Source organism: Polistes canadensis, unplaced genomic scaffold (genome assembly GCF_001313835.1).
Source record: "Polistes canadensis isolate GaletaPanama2010 unplaced genomic scaffold, ASM131383v1 scaffold_153, whole genome shotgun sequence".
Taxonomy (NCBI): domain Eukaryota; kingdom Metazoa; phylum Arthropoda; class Insecta; order Hymenoptera; family Vespidae; genus Polistes; species Polistes canadensis.
Window position 1 is genome coordinate 2,036 of NW_014569700.1, and position 21,876 is coordinate 23,911.

Consider the following 21,876-nt stretch of genomic DNA (forward strand, 5'->3'; position numbering starts at 1 on the left):
ATATAATACATTGTTGATTAAAATATATAAATTTTCAAATACAATCTTATGATATATTTGAGTAAATTATACGTATTCATTAATAAATTTCTTTTTTAGATGGCAGAATTAAAAAAAAGTAATGGCCAACTTTTCAAGGAATTAAGCGAGGCTAAATTCGAATTGGAGACAATGAAATTAAAATTTTCAGAATTTAAACATAGTTCTGATTATCAACCTGGAATGTTGTCAGGTAAAATTTTACTATTTTCTTTGATTTTGAATGAGTTACATATAAGGGAAGATTACTATAATACTATGTAAATTATTTTTTTCTTATGATTATATAGATCTTATTCGCGAGATCAGGGAAGCAAACAAAATGTGCGAGGAAGGATTAGTGATAAAAATACAATCTATGATGGAGGAGAAATCTAATCAAAGATTCGTGGATATAGAATTATTAAAGGTATGTATACACTTATATTTTATATATTAAATAATATTTACAAAATTTTATTTAATATAAAAAATATAAAGCAATTAATAACGAGAATAGATCTTGTAAAAATATTGCAAGTTTCAAAATATCAGGATAAATGATTCATAATTTTGTATATTTTCGAAATATCTTATTTATAACTAAAATAGAGTTTTTTTTTTCCAAAGTTTAGTGACTCGATCTTTCACGTAACTATTGTAGATATACTACTTATGTGTTGGTACACGTTTTGTTTGATTAGGATAGCCAGGTGATTCCAAGATCCTTTGTTCATTTCTTTTTTCGATCCTTTCCCTCCGATTATCACTTATACGCGAATCTCTATCAGATGATTATGTTCGTATTTTTCCAACTTGGAGCGTGAAAATTTTATCATTTTCTTCATTTCCCCACACAAAGGAAAATTTATCTCTACCTTCATTTATTTGTTTTTTTCATGTTAAATACTTGATCAAAGTCATCTTTTTAATATAACGCGTAGATGAAAATTGATTGAATTTTTCCAAGCGATAAGATGAAGAATACCTTCTTTTTAAACAAGTTAAAATTCATTAAAATAGATAAAAAAGAAAATACGGAAGTGAAATAAGGACATATACAGATAAGGGTAGCGTCATAAGAATGATCTTATTCCTGACCAAAGGGAGATATTGACGTTATAACTGACTGTCAGTTGATATCGGAGAACCTAATGTAGACATAATACGAAATATCCGTGACGTGGTAAAAGTGATTAGGTTTCACATGGGGGAGAGAGACGGGATGAGAGAGTGAGCGAATGAATGCTAGAGACAGAGAAAAAGAGAGAACGAGAAGAAAAAAGAAAGAGAAAGAGAAAGAGAAAGAGAAAGAGGGAGAGAGAAGGGAGGTGCCTGGAGAAGGACGCGTTTGAGGAGTGGAGAAAGGTGGAGGATGGGGCACTTAACGGCTGTCAGAGCCGGTCTCCCTCGTCCTCTTTTCCCTCTTTGCCCTGTCTTCTCAGGTTTCAACCATCCATTAGCCTCATCAACCGAAGCGATGGCGGCCACCGCCATGCCGCTTGCCTATTGGCAATCTCGTAATTGAACCTCCGGGAACGTTTCATTGTCGTAGATGTAAATGTAGTTCAGTTAACTATGGACGATGCTCGTTGCGATCGAATAAAATACGACGATATTTATACGCGTTCAATTTTATCATCGCGTCCTTCTATCTTTCCAATAAATCGACGTGTCTTTATAAATTATGCTTTTTTATTCTTTTTTATTCTTTTTTATCGTCGTTTATACCGTTCTCTTATGAAACATATAAAAACATACCTTTTTTTTTCCTGTTCAGGGCCAAATATCAAAGCTCGTGAAGGAGAAAGAGGAAAGCGAACGACGAGTATCCAAGTTGGAGGAAGAAGTAGCTATACTGAAGACGAGCGCAAAGTGAGTGGCTTTGTGTTACCTTTTAACGTATGAAAAAGATGCTTCTTGTGTGGTAAGAGGGTTTGATGAAGGAAAGAGGTCTTTACAAAATTTCATATAGTATTATTCTCTATCTGTCGTAACTATTAGAGCGATCATATTCGTCAAGTCCTACGATACACGTATAACATCGTTTTACATAAATCGCGAAAACGTATCAATATGTTGTTGCATTGGGGATAAAAAGAAACAAAAAATGAATGATTGTCTCGTCCAGTATTCGTACGTTTTGTGATCGAAATCATTTTGACGGTAAATAAATAATCATAATAATGAATAAATTGGATTATCGTTGAATATTTTTGACCAGGAGAGAATGGTATTCGTTGTCTAGGGTGAACACTCCTTGTTCGTGATATCGGACGTTAAAAGTAATAATAGTTTGTGATAAGAAACGATAGGCCGGTACGGTAATAAAGAGCAATTCTATTCCGGGATAGCAACGAGGGCCGAGAGATAGCAGCTTTCGAGGAGGAGACTTTGGCCTTGCGACGGGAACTACAGGAGGCACTAGCAACTAGGAATCTGACCGATGGAACGACAAAGCACGGGACAAAGTGCGTAAATGCGATATCAAGATCTGTCACGCCTGTAATTTTCGAAACGCCCCGTATAACGAGCACCCCCGTGCGTACCGCTCTTACCGAGACCTGCAACCTTGTTCCCGCCATCTCCTCCTCGATTCCCAGCACGTCCGTCGTCTCCGATCTCCGTTCTCGATCTTCGGAGTATTACCGTCTTCTTGACCGCGATAACAAACAGGAGGAGGAGAAGGAGGAGGAGGAGAAGAAGGCCAATTTGCTAAAGTTCGGCCTTGCCGAGTCTATGAACGAGGGGAAGGAACACGACAAAATGGTCATGTTCCCAGCCGAGCCACCATTGTTTCTGCTTGCCAACGAGGAAAACGTAGAACAGTTAGAGTCAGTTCAAGAGAATCGGCGAAACGAGAAAATCGACGAGGCAGAGAGAACGAGAGCTGCCGGAGGAGGAGAAAAAGAAAAAGAAAGAGGAGGAGGAGCTGGAGCTGGAACCGGAACCGGAACCGGAACCAATACCAATGCCAATACCAGTTCCAATCAGAGAAAAGGATCGAAGAGATCTCGTAAGAAAAAAACAGCCGCGGCGAGAAAGACCGATGATAATAAAGAAGATTCCATTTGGACGACGCGATTGGTAGCAACGACACCCTCGAACACCTCCCCGATAATTAACGAAAAGAGAGAAAAGGAAGAAGAGGAAGCTCGTCGTTCTCCTCGCGATCGGCTCGTCGTCGAGAACGTACCGGAGGTCACCGTCGTCGACGGTGGCTCCTTCGTACCAAAAGATCTTTGCTCGGGAGCGGGAATCCTGACCTCCAGAGTCCTGACAGCACCTTCACGCGCCACCTACACCACCGCCTACATTTAGGTTCCGTACGCGCGGGGCCCGACAAAAAAGCAAACCACTCGTCGGCGTATCGCCGAGGGCAAAAGGGGGCTTCAAAGGGCTTGCTAGAGGCTACTACTATGTACATGTCGAATAGCACGTAGGTCTCTATCATACACTCCTCGTGCATGCACTCTTCCTAGTTTTATATCTTTTTTTGTTTTTTTTTTTTTTTTTTTTTTTTTTTTTTTTTTTTTACCCGAGATTACGTCGATCATATTCAACAGGATTTCACAAGCTTTATTACCTATATTGATCCTTCCTGCGATCTCGTTCTTTTTAAACGATTGCAATAGTCTGGTTAGTCTGCGCGTACTCTCGGGAAAAACGAATGATTCGTAGGATGCTTGGAATGTCTCTGGAATATCGTCCTTTTTATTATTTACTATCTCTATTCCTGTTAATAATGTGTTTCATTTCTTTTTTTTTTTCTTACTCCATTCCCATTTCTTTTCCTTCACCGTTTACGTTTACACGTCTTCTTACGCTACTCCACGTATGCACGTATGCACGTATGCACATATGTAAGTAAGTATTTATATACTTGCATATCTCTCACTGTTTGGTAATCACACAAGTCTTTTTAGACTTTCTAATTCTTACGCACCTTCTCCTCCCTTTGCACAAATCGGCACGATCCCTTCCTCCCTCTCTTTATTCTTCTTCCATTTCTTTGCTTTTTTTATTTATTTGTTTTTTTTATAATTTATAGTACGTGGCACTGCTTTATACCAGCACATTTCCTTTGCTTGCTTCTGAATATTTTGATGGTGCTTGATCGGTTCTGATTAGAGGTGGTCCTATTTGAACGGATGAGAACGTAACGAATGAAAATGAAATGAAACGTGATTTGTCAGAATGGACAAGCTGATGGACGGTCTACGAAAAAAGGCAAAGGTCACCGTAAACAACGACGACGGCGACGAAGAGGAACGTGTCTTCTCTTCCGTCAATCGTCGTTCGTCTACCTGCCCTTCGTTCGATATTACTTCTACGGGAAAACGATGTCGTGCCTCGAAAAATTCTTCTCCACCCCCGCCTCCGTCATCGTCGTCATCATCGTCATCATCATCGTCGTCGTCGTCGTCGTCGTCGTCGTCGTCGTCCTTGGCATCCTCGCGACTCGAAAACGAACCCGAGACCGAAGAAGACGAAGAAATCGGTTTAAACATCGACGAGGATCTTACCTCGACAAATTTCAAGGATTATACTAATCGTTCTGATTCTAAGCTAACTAATATACACGACAATTGTATGAATCTTTCAGGACCCGTTACCGACCTTTAAAAAATAATCTCATCATCCCTCTTTATCCTCGATATTCCTCGATATTAATATCTCTCTCCATGCGCTTGATTAGTTATTAAGAATAATTTATTGTTAACTTCCTTCGTCCCCTCTCACAATCCCTTCTACGTATTTGACTTAAAAATCTTATGGTTTCACTTATTTTTTGTCGTTAACGTTAACTTCGAGTACTTAAATGAATGATCGCTTTAAATGAATTTTTTTATCTCTCTTTTTCTCTTTTTTTTAAGTAAAAGCCGATGAACGAGAGGTTTTGCTTTTTTCTCTAATACTTTCCCCATTTTTTTGTATACGCGAAGAGCTTCTTATTATTATTCATATTATTGTAAAAATTGTTCATTTTATATGTATATAGGTATATATAGAAGATACACATATACTCTTACGTATTTGTTCTCAAACGAAAACAAATTATCTTGAAGATCTGAAATGATTAATTACCGCGTATTATTCTTTTCGATATAATTACTGCCAAATCATTTTTGTTTCTCTTTTTTTTATTTTTACTTGTTTCTTTTTTTAAAGCGAAAATAGCGAATGCACGATCTTTATTGCGTCCATAATATTTTCATTTAAACGATATACAACGATAAAGTAGTGATTCTTCATTGATTAGTTCGTAAATTATAATAAACTATAATATAAACGTAGGGAAAAATATTAGTAATATTAGGAATGAATAATTGAAAAAAAAATAAAAATAAAATAGTTGTTAAGGAAGAAATGATCATGTTATTGCATGATCATCGTCGAATAGATTATTATATTTTCGTATTTGCATGTAGGATTTATTATATTAAAATAATATAAATTGTATATAACAAAAGAATAACATTTAATAGAAATGTATTTTAAACGAATGATTTAATTATTACAGTCGAGCAGAGAGCGTTGCAGTTTGAATTCTTTTGCACTTTCGTGTTTGAATTTTGTTTAAATTTCATTCGATCTAGTAACATTAATTTGCAGTTATTACTCGTTATTGTTAGATAAATAACGTGCGAGCAAAATATCAAAGCAATTTATTTTGTCCTAAGACGTAGCAATAAATTATATCGACGCTCAAATAGTCGAAATATTTATGACATTTTTTAAAAGTATACATATTTAGAAAAAATACATATAATTTTGTCGTTGATAGGAAAATTTATATTCCAAAATTTGACGTAACTTCGATAAAGAGTTTAATTCGTTAAAAGTGTTTATACTGGTCTGGCGCTTTAAATATATTAACTTACTATAAATAATAATATTTTATTTTTAAAACTTTTCTAACGACGATCAATATTTTATATAAATTCTAGTAATTGATCTAATCAAATTAGTTTTAGATACTCGAAAAGTTAACAATTGCCTTATCGCATATAGTGTTTGCAGGAACAACATAACGTTTAAGTTGGATTGTAAAAACACAATAGGAGCGATAATTAAGTGATATATTGTTTTTATTAGAATTAACCAAAGATCGGGATTTTCTTATCTTTTATTTTTATTTTTATTCTCTTCCATGTATAGAGTTTTATCATAAAGAGAGTAAATACGATCAAACTAAATAGTTAACCGTTTTACTAATGAAACACCTACTAATGATAATGTTTATATGTAGTATATAAGTTTAACTAAGCAAATAATTCGTCTCTTAATCGAAATAATAAATAAATAATTATCTAAAAAAAGACTATTGGAAGATAAGGCCGTAAATAATGTAAGTACGGTTTCCCGTACTATGAAATTTCAAGTTAAAGTGTATTTTCATGAACATTTTTTATAGACTTTGTAGTGCTTCTGATTAAACAAACCTGTGTGTCATCGCAGAATCGCATATATTCAATATTTAATCTCTTTGTAATAACGATCTTTGATAGAACTGTATATATATATATGTATATATATATATATATACATATATATTATATGATTTAATGTTAACCGTATTTGTAATATTTATTTTTTTTTTGCGGCAGCATTTTTCAGTTCAGTACTTTTCAAATGAATAGCTTCGTATCGTAATTAAACGGCTGCTGCAATTCCCTCGTTACATACACACGCTTACGCACATACACGCATATACACCGTGACGTGTATATTTTTATATCACTTTGCATACGAGGTAAGAAATTCTCAGGTGACAATTTAAACGTCGTCGTGTGTAGGTTCGACGAGGCATAAATTATGATAAGAGTTATGATAAGTAGTAGGGCCATGATATGCTGCGCTGAAGAAAGAGAGAGAGAAATACATCGTGTTCGTATATTCGAAATAATCAATCGGATTCTTCTCTCGTATATTGTATTATTTTTGTAAAATGATAAAACATGTGAAATATTTTGTTAGCCGAATTTTAATCTATTTAATAATTCCTTATGATATAATATAACGATAGAAGGGATAAAGAGAAAAATTTGTACGGTTAATTTTCGTCAGTTCGAATAATAAAAATATGAGAAAAATCAACATCGTCCTAGAGATTTTTCTCTTTTCTTTTAAAAAGATTAAAAGTAATGTAAGTACACGCGTATCGTTTTAGTAATCGATTATTTCGATTTTTCCTTATAAAATAGATTGTTGGTATAGTACATTGTATATATTGTAGATACGGGGAAACCGTGTATTATTTTGATTAGCAGAAAACGTTTAAGTTAGTTTCTCCTTAGGTCGTTAATCGTAGTAGTTCTTACTCATTTCCTTCTTGCTCGTTTCGTTCGAGATGATCGAATGTTTATCCAGTGTCGTATCTCGTCTAGGTATAGGGTGTTCCAAGTGTTGTGATTAGCCAGACGCGGAAGGTGTTATTCTTGCGTATGGATCTATGTTTTTGCGTGCTGCGCAACCTCCCACGAAGATCGTCTGAAACAGTAAAAGGTATCTCGGTAGTATCTCGATAACAAGGTAGTAAGAAAACATTATTTCGACATCGAGATCCAAAGTAATGCTAAGGGAAACTTTCTACTTTCCACCCCCGCTAAGATTCTATCTGTATTTCTTCTTTTACAGATATTTATCGCGTAATATAAACTACTATGCCGAATTATTTTATTTCTAATTAAAAAATGATAAGAGTCAATTTATAGTCGTATAGATAGAATTACAATTTATTTTTCTTTAATTTGATCAACTGACGCATGCGTATTTATCGGTAATGATGAAAACATGTTTTCAAGATTCATCATCATCATCATCATCATCATCATCATCATCATCATCATCATCATCATCATTGTCGTTATCGTCGTCATTTCTCGGCGATAGATTTACAAAGAATCTATATATATACCTTCGAAAGAAACCTTCGAAGGATCAGAGCGAAAAGTACCGCGGTCGTAAATCGATTATGGTTTTATGGTGGCGGCATTTGCGACAAAAAAGTTTTTCGTTTGCGCGTACAACTGCGAACCTTTGTTCTTCCTATCTTGAGCAATGAATTGGTTGTGTTACCTTGTGCGCAGGTACTTTTGAATGCTTTTATGACGATTGTAGCCGTAACGCAGTATGCAGGTGAGAACGGAAGAAAAGAGAGATAAATAGAGAGAGAGAGAGAGAGAGAGAGAGAGAGAGAGAGAGAGAGAGAGAGAGAGAGAGAGAGAGGGGAAGAAAGATGGGTTAGAAATATTAGGTTTCATTTTCTTATTGCAAATAAAGAGTTTCATAAATTATAATAAAATAAAATAACAAAAAAATAACGCGAAGATACGAAATTCATTGAAGATAACTCCAAACGATGGCCACTTCCGATGATATATACTTAACTAATAACGTAAGAGGTATTTAATAGTCTAAAATAATAATAATAATAATAATAATAATTAATTATAATAATAAAAAAAATAAAAAAGACAAGTTACGCGTTAGCTTTTCCTATGTGCATTCACCGAACGGCACGATCGATATCCCATGGAGAAGTTAACTCGTGGGAGTAACTCAGGTTCTCGGATAATTGAAACTTGTCGGTGAACTCTACGAGTCATCGCGTGAGCACGTTGCTGTTCGGGAGTGTGAGAGAGAAAGGGATAGTGGGGGTTGAAATTATTAAAATTGACTCGGTCGTAGAGTGACGTATGGGAGAGGTAGAGGGAAAGGATACTCGGACTAAAAATCGCCGCTAATTTGTGCCTTTTGATCCGCGGACTCATCCACCACCTGTCCTTGGACTACCTTTAGCGTCCCTTATCGATCGTCAAGCCTGACGAATTTTCCTTTACCTAAACGTACATATGATATTCATCAAAGTTAAAACCCGTCTAAAATGAATCCATGGTAAGATCAAGAAACGAGGTTTGAGGAGGCTAAGTTAGATCCTTTCAAAATTACGTTGGAAATATTTGGAATAGACGAACGATAATACAAAAGAAAAGGTTTAAAAGTCAATGTTTTCGTTTTCTCTTTTCCTTTTTCTATTTCTTTTTTTGTTCCTTCCTTTTGTTTCGTTCGGTTTTTCTCTCTTTCTTTCGTTCTCTTTTTCTTTGACTTTTTCTTTTTTTTTTTTGTCTTTTTTCTTTTTTCTTTTTTACCCTGGCACGATAGGCTGCTTACAACTTTTACCTTTTTACAACGTTTACACGGAAACGGTGAAACGGAAATTTAACGAGAGAACGGCGGATAGAAAATGGAGAAAGAGGGGTAGGAGAAAGAGGTTGAGGTGGTGGTGGTGGTGGAGGTGGTGGTGGAGGTGGAAGAGGAAGGGGAGAGGGAGCTGGGCTCTTGTTTGCACAATCGATCCCCCCGACCGTACGTGCTTTTACATGTACTGAAAGAGCTTCCTTTCTAGTCGGAGAACGTTGAAAAAAAGAGAGATAGAGAAAAATAAAGGAGAAAAAAAGGAAAAAAAAGGAAAAAAAGAGGAAAAAAAAAATGAAATAAGAAGAGAAAAAAGAACGGGGGAGGGAAAAAAAAATATAGAAAAGTCTATTTCCTCTGTTCGTTTTCCGACGAGAACCGCGACGAACAGAGCTCTCTACCTACGATGATGCACTCCCCTCGCGACATTTTACATTTGCTCTCTCATTTCGTATCTCGTGACTAATTTTTCTTCACGTTTCCCTCGACGTCACACTAGCATTCAGATTTCAAAGTACAAGAAACCGAAGTTTTCTTCGATGAGTCATTATATGATACATTTAAATTTTGTTTTTATTTTTTGTGAGAGAATCAAAGTTCGAGAGTCAAGGTCCATAATTCCTTTTGTTACCTTCTAAATAAATAGAACAAGGTAAAAAAAGAAAGAAAGGCTATCTATCCGAATTCTTGGAAATTAGTGTAGATAGTTAAAATGAATAGTTAAATCGTTCAGAATCCGAAAATCTTATCTCTTCGTGGTCATCGTCCCTATAACAAATAAAATGATTAAGGAAAACTACGAACATTTAAGGCGAGGATTGAGAAAATACCTGGACCAGCGATTTTTAAAAAATGAAAAGCAAAAAAAAACAAAGATAATAAAAAATGGATACGATAAGGAAAAATAGATGGATATTTGTTGCGTGTGCTTTATCGTGACGGAGGTGGTGCAGACGCTATCCAGACACGTGCCGTGCGTGCTTCGTTGTGCTTTTCTCAGATTTGCGAGGGCCAAATCATCGGATGGGTTCTATCGGCCCGTCGGAGGGTTGCTCGGATCACCCCTTCTCTATCTTTCTCTTTCTCTCGATCGAGAACAAGTAAGAAATAATAGACTCTTCCCACGTTTCTCTTATTTTTCTCCTTTCTTTTCTTTTTATCATTTGTTATTTTTATTCTTATTATTATTTATTATATTTTTCATCGGAAACATTTTGTAAATACGACATATTACGATTTTGTACGCGATTAGACCATAACTATCGTTGTTACTTACATCAATTTTTCTTTTTGTTCTCTTTCTTTTTTGTTTTGGTTACCTTTATGAGTGATCGTTAAAAAAATGTACAAATGATTGTTGATCGGATTTAAAAGCACGGACAAACATGCGACTATAATGGAATTTAGAATACCCTAATAAAAAAAAAAGGAAAAAAAAAGCATTAAGAACGTCGGCCATCGGCGATGGTAAATCTAATTTAACGTTTAACAAGTTAATTCAATAATTTCCTGCGAGTGTGAAAATTGTGTTAAATTAAAAGTATTAAATAAAAATAACAAATACGATTGGAAATGATATGCATATATATATATATGTATATTGAAATTGTTTACTCGTTTAATGCAAATTTATATTTTTACATGTGTATTTCTCTATGTGTGACTGTAATATATTTACTTAATACAAATGAAAAAAAATGATCTCGTTTCGTTGATAAGCAAATTAAATATTAAAATGATACTCGTAATATTACACAAAATGTATGTTGTATTTTTTGTACCGGTAAGATATTTTATTTGAGTACATTCTTTTTTGATTGTTGATAAAGGCAGTAAATCTGTGCTGGTTAAGGTGGAGGGGTGGAGGATTGTCAGCGTTAGAAAAATAGAGTGGAACGTTCGCGGGAAGAAATGGACCAGAACTCTGATACATCTACCTGTCGTGTTATCGCAAAGGTTTGTTCTACTTTGGTCTATGATGATGGGTGCTAGCGATTCTTTAGGATTTGTTGCTTTAACGTCAGCAGGACAACACAGAGGTGCTGTCAAGAAGTCAATGTTTCACGCCAAAGAAAATCGTGTGTGTTCACTTTTGAGATACGTTAGAAAAGTATATAACGGGGCTATGTTTTTGGAAAAGGCAATTTTGTTAAAAAAAATAATTCGAGTTCTCGGTTAGATTTTATCCCTTGTCACGTTATAAATAATATCTGAGAAATATTATTTCTTGAAAAATATGAAAATTATCGTTATAATCGCGTAGAATACATTTTATTTCGAATAGATTTTGTTCGGTATTCCTTTGTCTTCCGTAATTCCATAAAAATCTAAAAACTTCAGAAAAGTAGATAGAAATATTATTCCATGAACATGGAATGATCTTACGAAAGAAGGTATATAGTTTCTATATGCGGCGAGGAATCATCATTGGTGTTAATAATACAAAGAAAGGGATGAGACCACCCACGTGGAAGGGTCAGGTAGAGTAGTCGAGTCTTTTGGGAAAATCACGAGTTACCGTCGCTTCGGATCTCCACGGTTCTCTTCGTTCCTCTTCCGTCGTCTCTCTTTTGTATTTGTTTTTAAAATGACCAAACACATTTTTATTATGGTCAATAGTCATAAGTAACCTTTTTTCTTTCTCATTGCCATTGATCATCGGTTATCCATAATAACAGGATTTTTATAAATTTTTGAAATGGGTAAAGAGGTGTTCGAAGTGCTAAAATAACAATTGTTGTACGTGTAGAAAAAAGAAAATAAAATAAAATAAAGAAAGAGAGAGAGAGAAAAGGTTGGTAAGAAGGGGAAATGCAAACCTTGACGCAAAGGCAAAAGAGTGTTGTCGCGCGCGTTTAATCGTATCTTCGTTTAAAAGCGGCCGTTTGACAAATCGATCGAGTCCGCGATATCGGTAATCTAGGTCAAATAGCAAATCGTTATTTAATCGTAGATTAAGGACCGAGACTAACCGAGACAAACAGATCTCGATTGCGCACTTGTATCCAGACGGGACGAGGCACGAGGGGTACGATTTGTTATAACGTAGAATGCTTTGCCCGGCACATTGTAGCTACTTGTTTACAGGGACAATATTTTCATTCCGCAAACAATTCGTGGCTCGATAAAGACCCGGTACAGGTGGGTGCTTGGATCTAACGTTGTAACGTGCAGCTCGTTCGTGAATGCTTCTATACCTATACTATGCGTGTTTACGAATCTCTCGAGTAAAGTATTAGCCGACTCTAAACGCTCGAATCATCGAGTTGTGTGCCTTCAATTCGTCGCTCGACTTTTCAACGATATTTCCCTTCCCCCCTCCCCTCCCCTCCCCCCTCACGCCGTTATTGCGTGTGATATATTATATCGACAGGTATCTTACTTCTTTTTTTATTTTCATAATTATCGAATCATTTTTCAATTTATCTTGAACGTTAAATTAAATGATCTCCCGTCCTGTAATTTCTACAAAAAAATATTTTCTTCACCTTTCAATAGGCTAACGAAAATTCTATTCTATATTAAGATATAAGTTTTCTTTGTAAAGCGGTGGAGATAGGTATTCATGGAAATGTCGTTAGGGTTGACGATAAAATCATTATAAATTTGTTTTCTATATATGAAAAATTTAAATCATATTAGAAGAATGCATTAAGATAAATTCCTAATATAAAAAGAAAGATATTCATAAGTTTACAATATATAATCGTACAATAAATCTTGTTTAAAATAATAAAATCAGAAAAAAGATAGCAGGAAGAAAGGGTCTCTCGGTAAAATAGCTATTTTTGAGTTTGTAAGCTGAAAATAAGAAAAAAATACAATTGAATTAACGAGAAATGTGTAGCCGGAACGGCACAATAGATGTGACTAATCGTTTAAGGGGACGATCTTTGTATTTTTTCATGATAGTTCAACAAAAGCTAATAATTATAATAAAAATGTTTATATGCGTTCGTTCGTTTTTTATAAAAAAGAAAAAAGAACATTATCCGTATATATTAACATAAATAGATTAGTAGAAGAAGTAAAGAATAATTAACGTCGATCATCGATAGCCGGATCGGTTGATTTATTCATATTGTTTTAATGCAAATAAATAAATAAGTACATGCACGTGCATACGTTTGGCCACACAGACTGATATTTCAAATAAATCAATATTCTTGTTAATTATTTAGCCCGAAAATTAAGAAATACATGATCGTTAAATTGTTTTCTAAATGCATACTTCTGGGACAAACTGGTGTTAAACATTGCGTTAATTTGCTCTTATTTATTATGATAGATAATCAAATTAATCGTAATTTATTTTTGATAGGTCATTATTTAATTTTGAATCACCGCAATTTGAAGATAAATAATACACGTAATAGCAGCGTATACTTATATAACAATCCTTTCTTTACATTTCGGATAAAACTAAAATGTACAAATAGTAAATACACATATATATTAACAAGTAGTTTTTTTAAACGACAAAAACAAAAAAGGATCGATCTTGCGTTCAAATATTTATAGCTGGCCTACGACAAGATCAAGCTGTTTGTTAACAAATGTTGTATTAACGAAATTTGAAAATAATTTGAAATGGTAATAAATAAACAACGAGGAATTTGATAAACGATAACAAACGTATATCTATGCATCTATTTAGGTTTATCGAAATACCTCGTTCCGATAGGGAAGAAAACCGAGATTGTTACGATGGGATGAATTCAGCATATGTGTTAGTCCTTCACCGATAAAATAACATCCTTGTTCGCATCACCCAAACGAAATTGAGAAACACCGCACGAAAAAAAGTACACCTTAGGAAAAAAACAAATAGAAATAAATTCCGATAAGATGTAAAAAGGATAAGAAAAAACTATCACGCTGACGCGTGGAAAAAAGATAAAGATAAAAGAAAAGTAAGCTGGACATCGGGCTATCTCGTGAAGAAGGAGGAGAAGGTGATGATGAATAAAGGCAGGTAAAAAAACGTTGCGAGATAAAAAAAAAACGAGGGAAAAAAAGGGGGAAAAAAGGGGGAAAAAAAAGAGGCGACGATTAGAAAGGTCGGACGAGGAGAGCGATAGGTGTAAAAACGCGTGGCGGATCGGTCGTCGCGAGGGGCCGGGGGGCAGGGGAGGAGAAAGAGAACGAGAGTGAAAGAAGGAAGGAAGGAATGAAGGAACGAGAGAGAGAGAGAGATAATATGAAAGCAGAAAGGAACCCGAGAACGTGGTCGTCCCGACGCTCGACCCGACCCGACGCCCGACGCCCGACCCGACCCGACGCCCGACCCGTCGACGGCGGCGCTTATCGGCCAAGAAAGAGGAGAGAGATTGCGCAAGCGGCCTTCGGACGTTTCACAGAACCCCGAGGATACGGCGCTTGCGCTACTAAGGGAAACAGAAAGAGAAATGATAAAGAGGGGGAGAAGTTGTGAGCACGATTCATCGCATCTCGAAACTCGGTGCTGCGGCCACACCACTGGCACGAGAGGCTAGCTTATTCGATTGGTTGGTCGAACCGAACGGTGGGGATGTAAATGTTACGATTGGTTCGAATAGAACGATCGGGCGCGGCGCCATATTGCGCAGAGTAGGGGCTGTGTTTGAACAAGTCTTGGCCGACTCAAGAGTAGCGGACTACACTCGCTAACCGGCCTCCATCCATACGGCATACAGAGCTAGAGAGTAGTGTAGAGGTGAGGTGGTTTGAACAGGCACAATTTAAACAACCCGAGCGCGCTTCTACGCGACGAACGGCTAGTGTCGCCGCCACCGTCGACGTCGTCGTAATAGTCATCGTCGTGTTGTTATCATCATTGTTGTTGTTGTTATTGTTAATTGTTGTTGTTGTTGTTATTGTTTTTGTTGTCGACGCCGCAGCCGCCGCCGGTATTATCGTTCGCGTAAGTGTTCAGGTCTCGCGTCGTTTGTCAGAACAACAATTCCAATTTGAAAATATACCGAGGCCGACCCGTGTGCGCGTACGACGAGAACCATACACTCGCGTGTCATCAAGTGTCCTTCGCGCCGACCCGACGGACGTGCATACATTCCTTCATTCGAGAAGAACTAAGTGCACGAATAGGAAATAGATATCTTTCGTGAGAGTCTATTGTTCATTTTGAAAAATTATCACTGAAATTCCGGTGAACTTTCATCAAAGTGTGAGGACACGAGGATAAGATTTTCAGTGCTGGTAAAAAGATTTAGTGAGTTTTTCGTGTAATCTCGAGGAATAAGGACAAAAAGGAAAAGAAAAGGAAAACGAAAGATTTCGAGTTAAAGAAAATAAAAGTAAATTGTAAAATATAGAGAGTGAAGGTTTAAAAATTCTTGATAAAAGAAATTGAAACGTTAAACGCGTGCCAGAGTGAGAGACGCGTGGATTAAAGTGAAGGAAGTACGGGAGGATATAAGATTAAGGGGTCACCGGATTATCAGCAGTCGTGGTACCGAGGCTTTCATGATTCCCGCTTGACGTCTCGACAACAGCCCACCCCGGCGCCGGTGAGCTCTATGACCATGCTCCAGTCGCAAAAGCTGTATAGCGAGGCTGGCAGTCTCGGTGGTGCCATGACGAGCGCCGCGATGTCCAGCATGGGCAGCATGGCACCCACGTACAGCTCGATCAATTCTATGGGCTGCGTGTCTATGGGAATGTCGATGGGCGTTGGAGTTGGGCCGAGTTGCAGTCCTCAGGGAGCCGGCGGATTCAACATGAGCACGATGAGCTCGGCGATGGGGATGGCTTCCATGGGAGGCGGTGGAATGGGCGGCTATGGAGGTACGTCAATGGGTGGCGGTGGCGCCTGCATGAGTGCCGTTGGTTATGGCCCTTTAACGCCGGGAGGTGGTACCGCCGTAAGCCGAGATCCATTGTCGTTAGCCGAGCCGGACTCTCCGAATTCTGCCCTTCAGCGTGCACGCACCGACAAATCTTATCGAAGAAGTTACACGCACGCGAAACCGCCTTACTCCTACATTAGTTTGATCACCATGGCGATACAAAACGCGCCGACCAAAATGCTCACGCTATCGGAGATTTATCAATTCATCATGGATTTGTTCCCGTTCTATCGGCAAAATCAGCAGAGATGGCAAAATTCGATAAGACATTCGCTGAGCTTCAACGATTGTTTCGTCAAGGTACCGCGAACGCCCGACAAACCGGGCAAAGGTTCCTTCTGGACGCTCCACCCGGAGAGCGGTAACATGTTCGAAAACGGTTGTTACTTGCGCCGTCAAAAAAGGTTCAAAGACGAAAAGAAAGAGTTGTCGAGGCAAAATAACAAACACCAACAACATCAACAGCACCACACGGCGGGTGCTGCGGTCGCTGCCGCCGCCGCTGCTGCAGCCGCTGCAGCCGCCGCCGCCGGTCACAACAGCCCTAATTCTCACGATCTCGGACATGGCGGCAAGAAAACGCCCTCGTCCCTTCATCACGCTCCGCAACAACAGGACGACAAAGACCTTCATTCTTTGGTCTCGTCCCATCATCACCATCACTCGGCGGCCGGTCTTCATCAGCATCACGCTGCTCTGAAAGGCGACACCACCGATATCGGTGGATTGTTAGGACCAGATCTCGGTACGACTCACGACGAGCTTACGGCTATGGTCAGTCGTACTCTTCATCCTCACTTGTTGTCCGATCCGGCGGCTCTTCATCACGGCATGGCAGGTAGCTTGAAACAAGAGCCACCTTATACGGCTGCCAGCCACCCGTTCAGCATTACCAGGCTATTACCCGGTGCAACGGCAGGAACTTCGCCGGGTGCTCAAGACACGAAGCCGCCAGAGATGAAGATGTACGATCAGATTCATCAGAGTTACGCGAATTTCAGTTCGCCCCATCATCCGCACGCGCATTCCGCGCCGCCGAGTCATCATCATCACAACGGGATGCATGCTGGCTCGAACACCGGCGGGGGACCCATGCATAATATGACCAATCACCATCATCAAGAGTATTACCAGAGTCCTTTGTACCATCACGCGACCAGCGTGAGTACCAGCAGTGCGCCTCCTCCCCCGTCGGTAGCGACGGCGGCTCCGGGATTGTGACATCACGCTACCCACCCCTACGCCTTGGCTTGAGTCGCTGCCGTTGCGGCCTATGCCGCTGGTAGTACCGTCGCTAATTTAACCCATCATCCTCGGACAATTCTCGACGACGTTTTTCCTTCATCGCCACCGCCGTTGCCGCCACCACCACCACCGCCACAGCCACCGCCACCGCCACCGCCACCACCATCGCTCCCTCCTCGGTCTTCCTCTTCGTCTTCTCTCCCACAACATCATTATCATCAACAAGAACAGCAGCATCGTCGTCGACGTCGATCCGACGATAGCTCTTCTTGGCTAGACGAGTACGACGAATACGAGGAAGATGAAGAGAACGACGAGGCGGAAGGTATCGCGTGAAAAGGAGACTCTGATTCGATCCAAGGTACGGCCAAAACCGGTATTCGAACAATGATCTCGAAAATTCTCTTTTCTATCGCAAATCACACTTCGTTTTGATCATTTTATTATCTTTCCATCCTCTACGATACGTATTGTTTTACTTGGAAAGTATGACGCGTCGGCGGTCATTTGCGATTTATTTCCCTTGCTTTCCTTAATAGTTTTCCTCGTCCTCGCGAAAAAAAGTGAAAAAGCCTTGGACTTTGATTCACGCACGTTCGAGTTGCTAACTCGCGGCAGGGTGTGTGTTGATGATGATGATGGTGGTGGTGGTGGTGGTGGGTGGTAGTGATGATGACGAAGACGAAGGTGGTGCTACTGCTGCTGCTACTACTACTACTACTACTACTATGGAATTTTAAAGGCATAATTAATGATCATGGGTGCGTACGTCTAATCGATAAATGTATACATTGCAAATTGCAATCGAATGGCAAAACCAAAAAAAAAAGAAACGGTGCGAAAGTGTCTCTCCGATATGCGACCGATTAGCTTCGAACATCGATATTCGATAAATATCTATACATATATCACTGTATTGGTCGCGTAAACGTGAAAACGTTATTTATGTTTTCACCCTGTTGGATATTATTGCGAGGACAATATTTTCGATTCTATATTTACACGCGAGACGAGACGAAGAAGAATATGCTTTGACGCGAGCTTAATAAAGAATTTTAACGGTTAGTCGAACCAAGAGATTAATATTAATAATAATTAACAAGAAAGAGAAAAAGAGGAAGAGAAGATGATGATGATGATGATAAAGAAGAAGAAAAAGAGGAAGAAGAAGAAGAAGAAGAAGAAAATAATAATAATAAAAGAAGTAAAACGTTGTTGCCACTGCGATTACATTTAACCGATAATGCAGACGATGCTTTATAGTTTTTGCGATAGTTTTATTTCGCGCACAATCGTTCCTCGAGCCTCCGTCCACGATCCTGTACTTACGTAGCATGGAGTGGTATACAACGATTCTTATAGACGCTAGAATTTAAATAGAAAAGAAGCTCGTAGTGTGCTTTACTTTCAAACTAAACGATCGAGAGTTGACTGACCATCGATCGCGATTCGTCTTCTTCGACAATTATTTAACTCGTTTCTTTTTTTTCAAAAATTTTTCATTTTCATTCGACTTTCCGCTCAAACTTATTTCTCTTTCTCTATCATTTGTCTCGATGATTTTCTAATCAATCACTTATAAGTATAGATATATATATCAAAGTATGGGAAAATGTGTGCGATGCTTTGCGTATACGATGCGTGAAAAAAGAAAAAGGAAGCTTTTCATTGAACGTAACTTCGAGCGAATGCGATGTTCGAGTATCGATATTACGATTGGTATTATCAAGCGACAAGAAATCTTTCGATCAAGAAATCATTTACCGATTAGTTATTTTCTACGTATATTTATTATCGTTTGTGTTTAGAAAAGCACGCTCGCTTATTTTCGGTCGTTGATCTCGATTTCGCGCGTCACACTTATCGCCATCGGTCTCTAATACTACTACTACTACTACTATACTATTATTACTACTACTACTACTATTATTACTACTACTAATACTAAACTACCGCATATTTTCAACGTATATCGTGGTGGATGATCTTAAGGTATATGTTAAATCAACGATTTATATTGTTATCGCTCTTTGCGATCAAACGTTCGATAGAAATCAATGGCGATAAGAAGAAAAAACGAAGAAAAACAAAAAGGATGAATATAAAATAAATAATATTAATAATATATTATTATAATAATAATAATAATAATAATAATTTCGCTCGAGTTCGTTCGCACGAGGATGCATCTTCGAAATGATTCGACGTTGAATTACATATGCAATGTTTGTAGCTGTTGTCGTCTAAGATCTATCGAAGAAGCATTATCGTAATGATAGCGGGAGAAGAAGAAAAATAAACGAAAAGAAAATGAAGAGAGGTAGAGGATTTAACTTGAGCAATGTTACCTTGTACGCCTATGTATTTATAACGTTTCGGTGAGTTTATCGATCATTATTACATAATATCATCGTTCGGCCGTCGTTCAGAAGCCGTTATCTTTTTAAGCGTGCTCGTAGAAGTTATAAAACCTAAACGTTGGTACAACGAGATCGTGAATATACGGTGTGTATCGTCCATACCAAATATACAATTATTATAATTCACAATCGGTCGGAGACACGAAGCAACTGTTCAAAAAATTAATTCATTAATTAATTAAATAGAAAAATATACAAAGAAAAGATAAATAAAGAACAAGACAAAAATCAAAAGAAGAATAAAAATGTGAGGAGGAAACGGAAGGCGACGAAGAAGAAGAAGTAGAAGAGGAAGCGTGTATAAAAAAAAAATAAACAAGAAAAAAAGAGAATAAATCTGAGAAAGATAGGTTGTTGGCTGCGGTGCTGTTTAAATAATGACGGAGAATATTAAAATTAGGGTGGTGGGTGATATGCCGGCACAGGGCGACAAAAATGTGATAATCCGCGAAATTAAATATTAATTAGCGAACGTATACTCGCGAGGACGATTATATGCATTTTAAATGCGTCCACTTGTGCGTGCGTGCATGCGTACGTGCATGCGTACGTGCATGCGTACGTGCATGCGTACGTGCATACGTGCGTGCGTAAGCCTCTCTCGCGCGTGTCCCAACAAACGGATATAAAAGAAATATTAAAAAAAGAATGAAAGAAAGAGATAAAGATAATGATAAAAGTAATGAAATATAATATAACATAAAACGTTTTTCGAATGTGATGGACGATTAAAATAACAATGTTTTCGCCCACGAACGTTTCAAGAATGAATTTTCTTGTGAATGCGTCGCGCAGGATACGTTCAGTGTTTTTTTGTATGATACGTGTAGATAGTCGACAACGTGTAACACGTATAATGTACAATATTCTATGTTACAGAGAGGTATATATATAATTAAATAAATACAAATATAAAAAATATATATATAAAAATAAATGGAATCTTTAATGATAAATAATGTTAGGTGTATACATATTATATATAAAAATGTATGTATGTGTGTGTGTACGCTGATGTGTGTGAAAGAAATGCAGAAAGAGAGAGAGAGAGAAAAAGAGTTAGATCAATTGAGAAAACGAAAGAACGAAAGAGTGAACGAGCAAGTGAGAAAGAAAACGGTGTCGCAATGCACTGTAACCGCGTATTTCAAAAGTATATATGAAGATAGAGAAGACAGAATTTTTTCATTCACGCGCTATGTTTTCTTTTTTATCCTTGCTTACATTCGCACAGATCTGTTGAAGAAAGTTCATAGGGATCTTTTTTTTTAATCGTCAGAATTAATAATAATAATAATAATAAAAAATGACACTTTTGAAATACGCGTCTAGCACATAGAAATCTGTACATAACGACTGGCGTATCGCAAGAGATCACTCCTCCTGAATATTATTATAATTATTAGTATTATTATTATTATCATCTCTTCATCATCGTAATAATAATATAATAATAATAATTATTATTATTATAATAAAAATTAATATTTTAAGGCATGTAAACAATGGAGCGGTAATAGCTCGTAGCAGTCAACCAGAAGTTGGCTGGTTAGGTTGGANAATACAAATAAATATTATAATAATTATTATTATGATAATACAAATTATTATTATAATTATTATTATTACTATTATTATTATCATTACTATTATTATAATTATTATTTTTACTATTATTATTATTATTATTATTATTGTCATTTTTATTCTTATTATTGTCCCTATGATTACTATTATTATTACTATTATTATAAGTATCACTGCAATTATTATATAATTTGATTGTTTTATTTTAATACCGTATTACGTCTCGCCGTCTCGCATCATCATTGTTTAATTATTTCGAGAGAATTCGGCCGATGGAAGAATCAAGGACGAACGAACCTTGTCGACAGATCTCGAGTGGAGGAGGCATACGAAATTGAAAATCTCAAAAGAACGACGAAATCTCATACACTTGTATATTAAAAATGCTTTCACTCTTACTTGCCTTGCCCTCCGCCTTTTTATCAACCATTTCAACGAAAGTTTCTTCCCTCGGCTGTAATTCGTGCTGCTCGATAGATTATTTTACATTCCTTTTTTTTTTTTTCTTTTTCTTATTATTCGTCGTTTTCTTTTCTTCTTTTTTCCTTTCTTAAGAAATT

At 37.3% G+C, this 21,876-nt stretch overlaps 2 protein-coding genes across 4 annotated transcripts in view; both read left to right on the forward strand.

Annotated features, from left to right (window-relative positions):
* LOC106788765 (uncharacterized protein DDB_G0284459-like) overlaps window positions 1-6,491 on the forward strand; it is a 7,886-nt gene extending 1,395 nt beyond the window's left edge. Inside the window, exons 3-7 of one of the 3 annotated variants that reach the window (XM_014752317.1) lie at window positions 100-232; window positions 330-448; window positions 1,799-1,893; window positions 2,373-2,489; window positions 4,215-6,491. In XM_014752317.1, coding sequence (XP_014607803.1) covers window positions 100-232; window positions 330-448; window positions 1,799-1,893; window positions 2,373-2,489; window positions 4,215-4,644 — 894 coding nt within the window. In that variant the 3' untranslated portion in view covers window positions 4,645-6,491. Of the gene's footprint in view, window positions 1-99; window positions 233-329; window positions 449-1,798; window positions 1,894-2,372; window positions 3,462-4,214 lie in introns of all 3 variants that reach the window. The other 2 variants (XM_014752315.1, XM_014752314.1) reach the window with 2 other exon arrangements.
* Window positions 6,492-13,892: 7,401 nt separating this feature from the next.
* LOC106788766 (silk gland factor 1-like) lies at window positions 13,893-19,956 on the forward strand. Its single transcript, XM_014752318.1, has one exon. The coding sequence runs from the start codon at window positions 15,735-15,737 to the stop codon at window positions 17,283-17,285; it is 1,551 nt and encodes a 516-aa protein (XP_014607804.1). The 5' UTR covers window positions 13,893-15,734; the 3' UTR covers window positions 17,286-19,956.
* Window positions 19,957-21,876: the final 1,920 nt, after the last annotated feature.